At 40.1% G+C, this 15,309-nt stretch overlaps 1 protein-coding gene across 1 annotated transcript in view; it reads right to left on the bottom strand.

The window, feature by feature from the left end:
- Window positions 1-9,700: 9,700 nt before the first annotated feature.
- The window catches only part of AIRE (autoimmune regulator), a 45,323-nt gene continuing 39,714 nt past the window's right edge, over window positions 9,701-15,309 (bottom strand). The window contains exons 12-13 of the mRNA XM_075863632.1: window positions 12,042-12,110; window positions 9,701-10,923 (exon numbers count right to left, since the gene is read on the bottom strand). Coding sequence (XP_075719747.1) covers window positions 10,864-10,923; window positions 12,042-12,110 — 129 coding nt within the window. The 3' untranslated portion in view covers window positions 9,701-10,863. The remainder of the gene's footprint in view (window positions 10,924-12,041; window positions 12,111-15,309) is intronic.

Genomic DNA, 15,309 nt, shown 5'->3' on the forward strand with positions numbered 1-15,309 from the left:
ACTCCAAAAGTCGTATCAAATGGAATAAATATATTCACCCATCTGTGAAAAAGGGTACAACGTTTCAGCTGCTCCATGCAGCCTTTGTCAAGCAAAATACAACAAACAATTCAGTGCATTTATACAACCCACAGTGGGAGGAGTCATCATCAAAATTTACAACTAATAAAAAGTTTTAAAGTTTATAAGGCTGGGTTCACACAACCTATTTTCAGGCGTAAACAGGGCGTATTATGCCTCAATTTACGCCTGAAAATAGGGCTAAAATACGTCGGCAAACATCTGCCCATTCATTTGAATGGGTTTGCCGACGTACTGTGCCGACGACCTGTAATTTACGCGTCGTCGTTTGATAGCTGTCAAACGACGACGCGTAAAATGACTGCCTCGTCAAAGAAGTGCAGGACACTTCTTTGGACGTTTTTGGAGCCGTTTTCTCATAGACTCCAATGAAAACGGCTCCAAAAACGGATGTAAAAAACGCTGCGAAAAATGCGAGTTGCTCAAAAAACATCTGAAAATCAGGGGCTGTTTTTCCTTGAAAACAGCTCCGTATTTTCAGACGTAATTGCAGTTATCGTGTGCACATACCCTAAGGCTGGGTTCACACGACCTATTTTCAGACGTAAACGAGGCGTATTATGCCTCGTTTTACGTCTGAAAATAGGGCTACAATACGTCGGCAAGCATCTGCCTATTCATTTGAATGGGTTTGCCGACGTATTGTGCAGACGACCTGTAATTTACGCGTCGTCGTTTGACAGCTGTCAAACGACGACGCGTAAATTGACTGCCTCGGCAAAGAAGTGCAGGACACTTCTTTGCAACGTAATTTGAGCCGTTCTTCATTGAACTCAATGAAGAGCAGCTCAAGATATACGAGCGTCAGAGACGCCTCGTATATTACGAGGAGGAGCATTTACGGCTTAAACGACGCAGCTGTTTTCTTCTGAAAACAGGCTGTCATTTCAGCCGTAAAAGCCAGCTAGCGTGTGAACATACCCTTAGAGTATAATCGTCTGATCATACAAAATCCATAGTGTCAGTGTTGTATAACAATATATATATATGTGTGAAGGTGTACATAGAAATATAAGTGACACTATAAAAATAACCTCACAATTCTCTAAATCGTAATCACAAGTTTATACCAGACAGCTGTAAGTTTTCAGGTGTATGGAAACAATATATATATATATCTAATCACTTTAACTCACCCAAAGTGAAGAAATACAGCGCTCGTGGGTATAATGCGCCACACTGTTCCGGCTGCGGCGTCCATGAATCTCGGCAATAGCGGCATACGTCACCCATATACAGTAGGCTCCCATGTTAAAAAATGTATACCGCGCAGTATACTTTTTTTGCGGCATGCCGTTGTATGGAATAGTTTAGTCTACGACGCTAGTACATGCTTTAAAAAAAATGTATACCTCCGTCGGGCTATTGGAGCTCTATGGACACGTTTAGAGTGTACGTCAGGAGCTTTCCCGATGTACCCGCTAAACGTAAGGTAAAAACGTGATGTTTAAGATTGGATTTTAGCACTTTCAATCAAGCCCTATGCTTAACATGGTCCTAGTGTGTATTATTTAAGATGTATTTTATATATGTTATAGAAATGTTGCGTTCTAGAAAAGTTGTTGTTACTGTACATCAATTTCAAGAATCTGGAAAAATAGCCAACTTGTATATATGTGTATGAGGTAGAAGACTTCATATAACCCTTTTTTAAAAACACAAATGACTTCATACACTCAGGGCCGGCCTTAGGCTACAGGGTGCCCTGTGCGGAATTGCCCTTTGGTGCCCCCCACTCCATTTATCATTGTTATGTATTGTCAGCATTCTAGTGTATGGGTCCGCAAAAGAATTAAAAAAAAAAGACAGCACATGGAAGCAACTGTGATCCATGTTTTGCAGCCCGCTAAATGGAAACAGTTGTGTGCATGAGCCCCTAGAAAGGCCAACTCCATATTATGCGTGGTCAAAAAAAAAACCCTCACCGCTTACTAAGGGAGAAATACACGCGTCTCCGAAGGAATAATCTCTTAGTATAGCACATAGACACTCGCAACTCTTCCTGCTACACAGAGTGTACAGAACACCGAAGGTATTATGGCAAATGAACGTTAGATCGTCAGCAACTTGAAGCGCATGTTTTGAGACTGCTCAGGTCTAAATGGGTATTAGTTGGCGGATCAGAGACTTACTAGGGTGTTTTGGAGCGATATACCGCTAAATCCTAAAGTTTACCTTTTGGGATGTATGGGAGAGGAGGAGGGAGATCAGGCTGAAACGCTATCCCTTAGAAAGGTTTTATACCATGCAAGAAAGAGAATTGCAAAATATTGGATACAGAGGGATCCTCCAGGTGTAACTGAACTAATAAGTTATGTAAATAAACAGATTTACCTTAAACGTGGGGCACTACATAAATATGAAAAGCAATGGGGGAAATGGCTGAATAGTCGTAGTTTGGCCAGGCCGGAAATGTTACGGGATTGGCCTCCAGTTTCCGCATGTACACTGGGGTACAGAGTGGTGGAATAGAAGGTTCAGACAGTATAAGGGGGTACTAGGAACTGCGAGAGGGAGGGAGGGGTTGGTTTCCGGAGGGTCAGTTGGAAGCTATCAATGGTTGGTTTCGTAAAACATATATGCCATTATGTCTAATGACTAAGATGATATTAGATGGGCGGTTTGGAGGGTGTGGGGGGTATGTTCTGTATATGTACTGAAATGTATCTTTTGTACTACTTTAACCCCTTAATGACCAAGCTATTTAACTTTTTTATTTTTGTGTCGACATAGCTGTATAAGGTCTTGTTTTTTGCGGGACAAGTTGTAATTTTTAATAGCACCATTCTGGGATCCATAGAATTTGTTTATTAACTTTTTTTGGGGGGGGGGGTGATAGAAAAAACACTCCAATTTTGCCACACTTTTTTGCATCCTAAATTTACGCCGTTTACCGTGTGGTATAAATAACACAATAACTTTATTCAGCGGGTTGCCAAATTTATATAGATTTTTTATGTTTTACTACTTTTACACAGTAAACACTTTTTTTTTCAAAATTATTTGTTTTTGTGTCTCCATATTTGAAGAGCCGTAACGTTTTTATTTTCTTCCCAATACAGTTGTTTCAGGGCTTTTTTTTTTTGCGGGACGACTTGTAGGTTTTATTGGTACAATTTTGGAGTAGATGCGACTTTTTGATTACTTTTTATCACATTTTTTTTAAGGCAGGATTCAAAGAAAACAGCAAATTTTGCATTGTTTTTTATTTTCTTTTTTACAATGTTCACCGTGCGGGTTAAATTATGTAATAACTTTATAGGGGGGGTCATTACGATCGCGGCGATACCAAATATGTGTAACTTTTTGACTTGATTTTATTTTTGTTTTTTAATAATAAAGCAGCTTGTAAGCGGAAGAAGTGGGTTTTTCTTTTTCACTTTTTAAAAAAACAAACTTTTTCTGAACCTTTTTTTTACTTTTTTACTAGTCCCACTAGGGGACTTCACTATGCGATTGTCCGATCGCATTTATAATACACTGCAATACTTCTGTATTGCAGTGTATTATGCCTGTCCGTGTAAAACGGACAGGCATCTACTAGGCCATGCCTCTGGCATGACGTAGCAGGCATACACTACAGGCAGATCTGGGGGCCTTTATTATTAATTATTGATTATCTTATCGCCGGGTACTGGTGGGATGAGAGGGAGCTCCCTCTCTCCAAAACAACCCAGATGCGGCACTCGCTATTGAGCGCTGCATCTGAGGAGTTTAACGGGTGAGATCGATACTTATATCTATCCCATCCGTTCGAGCAGGGATGTCCCCAGCTCTTAGCTACCCCTGGTAGCTGAGAGCAGGGAGATTTAACCTGTTAGTGACCGGCCCATCGTCTTTTTACGTCGGTCACTAATGGGCCTTATTCCGATGCCATAGACTTTTTACGTCGCGGCATCGGAATAAGTAAACAGAGCAGGGAGCTGTCAAATCTCCCTGCTCTCGGCTGCCAGAGGCAGCTGAGGGCCGGGAGCGTCCCTGCTCTGCCGGGTGAGATCGATATTAGTATCGATCTCACCCGTTTAACCCCTCAGATGCGGTGCACAATAGCGTGCACCGCATCTGAGTGGTTTTGGAGAGAGGGAGGGAGCTCCCTCTCTCTCCCACCGACACCCGGCGATACGATCGCCGAGTGTCTGTGTCTCCCATGGCAGCCGGGGGCCTAATAAAGGCCCCCAGGTCTGCCTGTAGTGAATGCCTGCTAGGTCATGCCGGAGGCATGACCTAGCAGATGCCTGTCCGTTTTAAACGGACAGGCAGTAATACACTGCAATACAAAAGTATTGCAGTGTATTATAAATACGATCACAGAATCGCATATTATAGTCCCCTAGTGGGACTAGTAAAAAAGTGAAAAAAAAGTTTAATAAAGTTAATTTAAAAAAAAATGTGAAAAAAAATGAAAAACCCAGCTTTTCCCCTTACAAAATGCTTTACTATTAAAAAAACAAAATAAAGTTAAAAAGTTACACATATTTGGTATTGCCGCGTCTGTAACGACCCCGACTTTAAATCTATTACATTATTTAACCCACACGGTGAACGCCGTAAAAAATGTAATAAAAAACTATGGAAAAATTGCTGTTTTCTGTGAATACTGACTTTAAAAAAATGTGATAAAAAGTGATCAAAAAGTCGCATCTACTCCAAAATGGTACCAATAAAAACTACAAGTCGTCCCGCAAAAAAAAAGCCCTCAAACAACCGCATCGGCGAAAAATTAAAAACGTTACGGCTCTTCAAATATGGAGACACAAAAACAAATAATTTTGAAAAAAAAGCGTTTTTACTGTGTAAAAGTACTAAAACATACAAAAACTATACAAATTTGGTATCGTTGCAATCGTAACAACCCGCTGAATAAAGTTATTGTGTTATTTATATCACACGGTAAACGGCGTAGATTTAAGACGTGAAAAAGAGTGGCGAAATTTCCATTTTTTTTCTATTTCCCCCCCACATAAAAGTTAATAAAAGTTAATCAATAAATAATATGTCCCCCAAAATGGTGCTATTAAAAAATACAACTTGTCCCGCAAAAAACAAGACCTTATACAGCTATGTTGACGCAAAAATAAAAAGGTTATAGCTCTTGGAATGCGATGATGGAAAAACTTAAAAAATGGCTTGGTCATTAAGGTTTAAAATAGGCTGGTCATTAAGGGGTTAACGGCTCCCTGCTTTGTTTATTTATTCCGATGCAGCGCAGTAAAAAGGCCTATGCTTCGGAATAAAGCCCGTTAGTGGCCGCCGTAAAAACACTATGGAGCGGTGACTAATGGGTTAAGAATGTATTGCATTATGATTATTTGTAATGTTGGAATTGCAAAATATTATTGTACCAGCTGTACTGCTATGTGTTGGGCCAGAATAAAAAGTTGACTGATTTAAAAAATAAATAAAATAAACACTCAAAACGAAACATTTGGATAGTATTATCACTGATACTTCATCCCCTTGTGCCGTCTCTTGAAAGACCTTAGACAAGTGGCATAAGAGGTCCTAAGCTTTATTTCTAGACTGGCACCATGACCATAGTGATTGATAGGGAGGAAGGACAGACTACATATAAAGAGAAGACATTCTCATGTGACAGACTCTTAAGATATAGAACCATTTAATCAGCGAGATACTCCAGAACAAGTGTTGAGGTTTCTTTTCTGTGCTAATGTTTTCTGCTCTTTCTAAAGAACACATTCTAAAAACCCACACGATTGCAGAACTCCATCAATATGTAATATCATGATTTATCAATCATAGTAAAAGAAAAGATGTTTGAATAGATATCCAACTTGTGTATTCAATGGTGACCACAACTGTCTAAGAGTCAACACTAATTTGATTATCTATTTGAAGACATATTCATTGTAGTTCAACATTCCCAGTGTATATAGATTCAAACAGGGGTGTCAAACTTTTTTGTCAGAGTGTGCCCAAATGTTCAAAAGATTTTTGGGAAAATTCTCTTGAGTGCTAAGGTACCAATAAAACTGGGACTATATGGTGATATCAAATGACTGTAAATCTGCAAAAATCCTGATGCAATTTTGCAGAAATTTACAGTGATTTTCTGTACCCATGTAAATACAGCCTAAATATGAGCATAATATTATAACATGAAGCGCCTGACACAACCCCAAAACAATGAAAGCAAGAGGACCTCCAAGCACAGTGGCAGCTACAGGTCCATAGAGGCTATGTAAACTTTTGCAAGTGATTTATTTCTATCTATCTATCTATCTATCTATCTATCTATCTATCTATCTATCTATCTATCTATCTATCTATCTATCTATCTATCTATCTATCTATCTATCTATCTATCTATCTATCTATCTATCTATCTATCTAATCCATAGGATAAAGTAAAGGCACCAGGACTTCAAGATTGATGAAAAAGGGTGGATTTCTTCACCTTGTATATTTCAAGTTGGGAAGTGGGTCTGGTTAGGGGGTCTGAATTAAATTGGGGGTCTGATTGGGGTGTGTATTCATTTAGGGGTCCGGTCGGGAGTCTGAACTATTTTAGAGGTCTGACTAAATTTGTGATCTGGTTTGGTGTCTATGCAGGTGTCACATATGAGGAGGAGGTGAAAACTTTGTCCAAGTGTGCCGCAACAGTGAAAGTTTGTAGAGCCTGCAGGTGCAGTGATTTTATTTATGATGCCTCTCTGCACACCTAGTGTCTATCCCTTGGTCTCCCACAGAACCCCTAACCACCTGTCTTCCCACTATCTCTCCACAGATTACATGTGAGGGTGCATAACCCCCTGGCCCTACTCCTGCCCCTGCTACTTTTTAACTCTCTTGGCCTTCTCCCCATAGAGCCCCTGCCCACCTAGTCTCTCCCCCTTGTCCCCTAACAGAGCCCTTGCCTACCTACTGTCTCTGACCTGCCCCTCCACAGGGCCCCTGCCAGTTTGCATCTCATCGCTGCCCCAGGGGGGGGGGGGGGGCGGACGCTTTGACTGTATGGGGCCCAGAAACTTCTTTTGGTGGCCCTGGCCTCCATAATTTCAGACCCCAGAACAGACGCCTAAATTAATTCCAACCCAAACCCCTAAATAAGTTATTTAAACGAAATAGTAGTGCACCACACAGTAATAGTGATGTTCTCAGTGACTCCAATCAGTATTGGTGCCACATTTAGGCCCCAAACAGTAAAATAGCTCCTCTTAGTGTCCTCTTTGTGCTCCTATACAGCAATAATGACCCCTTTGTGCCTCCTGGTTGGGCAGATTACCAGTCCCAGCCTGAATGTAACTACTGTAACTGTGATCTGGTGAATGGCGGCAGGAAAAGAGCACTTTTGCTCTGGATGTCATTCAGCGACACAAGTGTTACATTACTTCCTCTCCTCACAACCCTCCTGAAGTTCTGGTCATCCAATGATCTGTCGTGTGACGTGAGTCACTTCCAGAATGTGTGCCAAGGGTTCATCACCCATGTTCTAGGGTGCAGTTTACATGTACTGGGTTTTATATCAGAAGTTTGAATACACTTCAAAGCTGCAAACTAAATTTTACCTACCATAAATAATGTTACGCTGTACTTGAATGATTATACAGTGCAGTATGAATGTAAAAAAATAATAATTTTCTTATACATCTACACCCCATAATGGCAAAGTAAAATCAGGTTTCAAGAAATGTGTTCTCATTTATTTAAAAAATAAATAAATAATTACATATCACCTTTAAATAAGTATTCAGACGTTAAAAATATGTATTCGCGGTTAAAGTTTGTCTTTCGCCACAATTTTCCCAAACAGCGCTATAACTAAAATCGACGGCAGCCATGAGCAGCTGGCGTAGATTTCCACTATAGTTTACACCATGTTCTTACATAAATTATAGTAAATTTGTTAGTCCGCAGATGGCCCCGCCCCTTACGCTAAACCCCAACACCTTTGTAAAAGTGAAAAATTTGCAAAGTTTTGTATAAAACAGAGGTGTGCCAAGATGTGCTACTTTTTTGCCACTAAAGTGGCGTAAACTTGATGATAGATTCTGCCCTATGTACTTTATTGAGATACCTCATATTGACTGGCACACCTTTTTTGGGGATTTTCCCTCATTCCCCTCTTTAGATACTCCTAGCACTGTCAGGTTGGATGGGGAGTGTCATTGCACAGCTACACAGCTATTTTAAGGTCCCTCCACTGCAACACTCAAGAACATTCACCGACTCGTCCTGAAGCCACTCCTATCCTAAGGCCTTTGTCTTGACTGTTTGTTGAGGGTCGTTGTCCTGTTGGACGGGGAATTTTTGCCCCACTCTGAGGTTCAGAGTGCTCTAGTTTTTATCAAGGATCTCTCTGTACATTGCTCCGTTAATCTTTCCCTTGATCCTGACTAGACTCCCAGTTTCTTCAACTGAAAAACATCCCCACAACATTCTGCCACCACCATGCTTCAACCTATTCGACCAAAGGTGTTGTCCAGGAGTAGAGAAAAGGGTTTGCTTTTTTTTCTCGAAAATGCACCCCTCTTGTCCATTTGTATTGTTAATGAGGATGAGCTGCAATAAAAGACCTAGCCTATGGACAAGAGTTTTTTTATTTCTAATACATTTTCACAAATTTGATCAAATCTGATATATACATTGTCATTATGGGGGATTGTGTATAGATTGATGAGAAAGAGAAATATTTTCCATTTTGGAATAAGGATGTAACGTAACAAGATGTGTAATAAGTGAAGGGTCTGAATACTTTCTGAATTGACTGTAACGCCCCCAAAAATTTTAGATTCAGTTGGCTCCCTATGAAAAAATTCACCTAAGGCCCCATGTACACCGCAATTCTGCATGCACTGACCTTGTAGATTGGTACAAAGAGTCTCTACAGATCCGTGTTCTGGACCCATAGGATCTCTGTGTGCCGCTCTATGGTTTCAAACAGATCGTAGCTCACTTCCACTTTCCGGGGGTAAATGTAACACTGTATGATTCCTCTCTCAGGTGCTATATTCTCCCTTAGAGAGGGTGAGAAACTTCTAGGGGAGAATACCTCAGTAATATAACATGATGCGATGCTCCATGCCACGATCCATGACCCAGTATGGGCCCATAGAATTCTACAGGCGCAGTATTCCAGATCTATACAACACGGATCCCTAATACAGTTGTGCGCATGAGCCCTTATATATTTGTGCATGTGCGTGCCTAAAATAGTGAGAAGTCCTACTTGGAATGTCAACTAGTGCGAAGGGTGGGGGATTGATCAGGACACAGAACTAAGAATTTTTCAAAAACAGACACTGGGGCAGATTTACGATTCAAAATGTATCGGAATTCTGGTGTACATGCCGTGCGCCACATTTCTAAACATTTTTTTTTACATGCATGACGGGGCGTGGCTTAACGGGAAAGTGGAATGGTCTATAAAAGGAAGTGGCTTAAAATGCGAATACATGTGCCAAAATTGTGCCGTTAAAACAACTAGCCTAAACTTAAGGTAACTAATTGGTGGTGTAAGGAAGAGAGACGTGCCTATCATGTCTAGCTGGATGTGCCAAATTTATCATGTAGCATGCACCACTTTGATAAATTTGGCGCAATTTCTGACTAGACTAAGTTTACACTGTCTAAAACTTAGATAGTATTAGTAAATCTTCCCCAATATCTTTAATACGTGGAATTAAAGTTGCAGTCTCTGTGCATAACAATATCTGTTATTTAATATACAAATTATTAATGCAGATTATTTGTCAACTAGAAATGAACACAGCATAAATTAATGCTCCACCTTGTTTTGTTTGTTTGGTGGCATCTTTTATGGGTTTGGTTACATGCAGCAGAATAGCTGGATATATTTTAGCTTCTCTTTGGTGCTAGGACTTTCTGCTGTGTTAGAGGCAAAAATAATTAATTCAGAGTCTGAGCTCGGACACGGCTGTCCCACCGACCTCATGCTCTGTGAACTGAAATAGTATTAGGATTCACGTGCACGGCCGAGAGGCAGACAGAGTACCGCTCATGTTTGTATTACAGCCACAGGGAGAAACAATGCTTTGAGGGGAAAAAATCCCCATACATCATCTGATAGAGCATGCCACAATATGAAATCGGAGGCATATGATGGTAAAATAAGGCTCCGTTTACATCTTGCGTTGTGGCTTCAGTTTATAACGGAAGCCACAACACTGCGTTGGGTTCGTCGCACTACGGACACCGACGACGCCCGACGGACCACATTGACTTATAATGGGGACTGTTGAGTTCTGCTGAGGTGTCCATTGTTGTGACTGGAAAAATAGCGCTCTTTTTCCAGTCAAAAACGACAGAGCCTCCAACGCAGATGTAAACATAGCCTAAAGGCCCCATGAACTTCTATGGGTGCTTTATTATGGCTCCTTACAGAAAGGACCTCTTATACTGCTGTGCGAATGAGGCCTTACCTTTATTATTTTGCACTGGAGCAGTAGTCTCCATACACATTACATACTTGGTTAATAGTTAGTGTTTTTACAATCCCTTTAGTGTAATGGCAGGTAAATTCATGTAGGACAGTACATAAAGATTGTCATCACTGTCAGTCACTGTTTTTATTTATCGGACCAATAATTTTATAAGAATGAGCCACTCTACAACATGGACTCTTGTCTTTATAAGCCCTAAAGGAAAGCGACAAACTGATTTTGCTGACATTCTGGCCTCATTCCTTCCTTCACTTGAAGTGTTTTATTTGCAGTGGGTAACTTTATTTAACATAGCGAAAGATAAACTAGATTTCTAAGAAGAGACTGTTGTGATCAAAGCAGGAGACGAGGGTCTGTCAAATTACGTCATTGGACGAGTCATATTCTGGAACGCCCACTGTAAGAAGCAATCAAAGGAACTCTGTCAGAGAAGAGAAATGGGCACATGAGGCAACATCACAACACAAAGATCCTTCATTGTATTATTCATTGATACATTTATGTGGAAATATTTTATACTACAATGTATGCGCCTCACAATGACCACCCAGACCAATAATGATCCCACGGAAATTAAGAATTACAGTGGGCTTGTAAGAAAATGCTAATGAAGTATTTCAGCAGATGACTCCTATCAGGCAAGGACTGGTTTACCATAGGAACCTCTGGTGGGCCCAGACTCTCACCCAATAATTGGCAACAGTGATAACAGGGTCCACTGGCAGACAACCCCATCTGAGGCTGACAGTAGAGTGGATCACTTTCTATTGGGATTAATGACTGGATTCTTTCACAAACAGCAGATTAGTTCTTATTGATGATATGGCCGTGTGTTCAATGATAACAGCAGCATTTTTACAATGAGCGGAGTTATGTCTGGTTAGTGCCACTTGCATGTAGGATCATCTTACAGCAGTGATAATAAACTGAACCCACTGTTGGTGTTTTGGACAGATTTTGTTGTTGGCTGGGACCCTGAACGAGAAAGAACTTAATTTATATAGAAAATTCCTGGCATCACTTAGAAAATCATATGCAATGTAATCTAAAGAAAACATCAATAGAGCAGTTTGTTAATTTTTATTTAAGTACGTATAATCATATGCCATATTGTCTAAGAGTGAGCACGGCTTATTGCAGAGGCAGAGATCCACCTCACTCCATTGACTATGTAACGCTGTTCATAAAGCCGATGTTTATGGCACTACATTTCTATACAGGGAATAAGCCAGATTCACATAGCTGAAATATTTCACTATACTGAGGTACAAAGGTCTACTATTGCAGTCACATACCCATTTATAAGAGCAGCGTTATTTTCATATCAGGACAGGAAAAGGCAAACTTTGTGGTCAGCAATATGGCTATTTGTAAGTAACTTCCAGTCAAAACCTATTCATACTACAAATATATACTGCAGATATATATATATATATATATATATATATATATATATATATATATATATACATATCAAATGTTGCTAATTATATGACAGAAATACGAATATATACACTAACACAATACCAGTATATTTACCTCAGTAATAAGGCATTCCAGTTCATGTCGGCTCAGTGTCAGGTTGCTGCCAATAGTTTCAGTCACACCCTGAGAATAAATGAATAACCAAGGAAAACAGTATATAAAAATTAATAAACAGAACTGATCAAACATGACATGCCCATCTGAAGGTTGTGCAAGACCACCCCATGTGTCCCCTCTAGAAGGGTTATTGAATTAGGTCTTTTTCACACAACAGTATTTGTAAGCCAAAACCAGGAGTGCGTCGATAACATGGATGAGGGTGCCAATTTTTCAATTATACTTTTTTTTCTGTTTATTTTCCACTACTGGTTTTGGCTTCCAAATACTGATAAAAAATACTGACCAGAATACTGCCGTGTGAGAGAGGCCTAAGTCATGTTGGAATTGTAATTCTATTTCACTCATCCTCTCCATCTCAGAAAAAAAGCAGCTGCTCCACCATCCTCCTCATCTCCACGTGCATCTGAACAGCAGCTGTCACAAGTGTATGAGCAGCTTTAGAGTACAGAACTGGTTTGGAACCACTATATAAGGCTACATTCACACGACAGTGAAAAACGTCCGTGTGACAGACGATTTTTAAACGGCCGTCACATGGCCGTTTTCAGAACGATGATGTTCTATGGGTGTATTCACACTACCGTTTTTTTAATGGCCCGTGAATATTGGCCGTCAAAAATTAGGACATGTACTATTTTTGGCCGTTTTCACAGCCAGACGGCACCCATAGAAGTCAATGGATCCGTTTTTAATCAACACTGTTTTTTATTGAAAAATTTTTCAGTACAAATTATGCATTGCAAGGACAAGAATAACATACTCATCATCACATAAAGTTTATCAAAACAAACAACTGCATCAAAAAATTATGCTTAAGATAGAGTAATTACATATTTAACTCTTGGGCCTATAGCTTCCCAGGCAACCCCTAAGCATCATGGAAATATACAGTTCTGAGGAAGAAGCAACCACCCCCTCCATTCCTCTGTGAATCTTGTGAATCTGTGAGTTTTATATGCTATCATTTTTTCATAAGCACACGTAACATTCAGCATAGTATGAATCTCATCAATGGACGGAATGGTTGTACTCCTCCAGTATCTGGTTATTGCTAATTTGGTAGCTAATAAAAAATGAGCAACCAGCACCCTAAACTCTCTTGGTATCTCCTCAAGACCCAGTAAAAGGAGTGCCAGAGACGGTGATGTGTGCAAATTAGTTTTACATATTCGGGAAATAGTTCTGAATATCGAGGCCCACAAGGACTGAAGATAAGGACATGCCCACAATATATGAAGCAGTGTGCCCCTATGTCCACATCCTCTCCAACATAGATTGGAAGAATTAGGATATATATGGCTCAACCTATCAGGCGTATAATACCAACGCAGTACCGTCTTGATAGCAGACTCGTAATGCGAGACGCATGTAAAAGTAGTAGTGATGAATTTCAAAGAGAATTTCCACTGGGATGTTTCAAAGACCTGTTTCAATTCCTTTTCCCATGCCAGGAATGGAGACGTTTTAAGAAATAAGGACTTTGAACCCATGAGTGAGTAAATAGGTCTAAGGCGGACTGGAGTACTTGATGGGGCTGACCATAGTTGAAACACCTCCTCGTTGGCTGTTAATTGAGTATAGTCTCCCGTAGATAGGAGGTGTCTTATTCTTAAATACTTATAGAAATCTTTATGGGAGATGCCATATTTATGTGTTATATCGGAATATGGAGCTAATTGAGCCTCTTCCATCATATCATTGAGGTATACAATGCCTCTTTCTTTCCAGGGTCTCAAATCCATATCGCTTAAGGCTATGCAGAAAGTCTCGATAGGTGTTACCTTCTGAATTGAAAACGTTGTATTCGGACTACGTGAATGAAACTGTTTCCAATAATGCAAGGAAGTATGTAGAAAGTAAGGAAGAGAGGTAGGTATGGCTATGGGCATTAGTGAAGCCAATAGTAAAGCCCTCAAGTTATGGCTAGGTGCCCAAAAAGTCTCAATATGTATCCAATGTTGTGAGACATCACCTGTCCACCAGTTTCTTAAGAGCGAGACTTGAGTTGCACAAAAATAATCTTGAATATTGGGTAGACTCAGACCTCCACATTTTTTATCTCTACTCAAGATCGAGGAAGCGATTCTGGGTCTTCCCGGCTTCCAAATAAATGTATTCAACAGTTTCTGCACCTTATTGAAGAAGGAACTCGGTAGTTTAATAGGGACCGTTCTAAATATGTACAGCATTTTTGGTAGAATTAGCATTTTAAAGGCCGCTATGCGACCCACCCAGGATATTTCGGATTTATTGTACAGCAACATATCTTGTTCAATGGTTTTTAACAGTGGGATATAATTATATTTATATAACGCAGGTATAGAGTTAGTAACTGCTATACCTAGATAGGTAACATGGTGTGACTGCCAATCCATGGGAAACTTAGATTTAAGTGATTGAAGAGTATCCAGAGGAATGTTAAACGGTAAAATTTGAGATTTATTCTCATTAACTTTATAAAGAGATAGTGTCCCAAATTCTTTAATAATGTTTAGTGCTGTCTCTAAAGACTTCTCCGGGTGTTCCAGTGTCAGCATGATGTCATCTGCGAACAACGAAATGCGATGTTGTCTATTTCCTATGCAAACCCCAGTGATATCCTTGTTCAGTCTAATCGCTTGAGCTAGCGGTTCTATTGATAGTATGAATATCAAGGGGGAAAGTGGACACCCCTGCCTAGTCCCATTAGAAATATCAAAGTTATCTGAGAGTGTCCCATTAACATACACTCTCGCGGAAGGTGCAGAGTATAACGCCTTGATAGCCTGCAATATCCCACCTTTTATGCCCATAGTCTCCAACACCGAGAAGGCAAATGACCAACGCACTCGGTCGAACGCTTTTTCAGCATCTAGTGTCACCATCACTGAGGCTTCCTTTGAGCCCTGGACATAGTCCAATATATCCAGAACCCTTCTGGTATTCTCAGTTATTTGTCTGCCCTTGACAAATCCTACTTGATCTCCTCCTATCAGGGAGGGTATTAATGGTGCCAGTCGGTTAGCCAAAAGTTTTGCATATATTTTGAGATCTGTATTAAGTAACGATATTGGTCTAAAGTTTTGCGGGATATCTGGGGATTTCCCAGGCTTTGGAAGTGTTACGATTAGAGCTGAAAGCATTTCTTTTGGAAATGAGCCCTCTTTAAAGGCCTGTGTTAGAGTATTATGCAAATGAGGGATCAGAATATCTATAAATGTTT

Source organism: Rhinoderma darwinii, chromosome 4 (genome assembly GCF_050947455.1).
Source record: "Rhinoderma darwinii isolate aRhiDar2 chromosome 4, aRhiDar2.hap1, whole genome shotgun sequence".
NCBI classification, from domain to species: domain Eukaryota; kingdom Metazoa; phylum Chordata; class Amphibia; order Anura; family Rhinodermatidae; genus Rhinoderma; species Rhinoderma darwinii.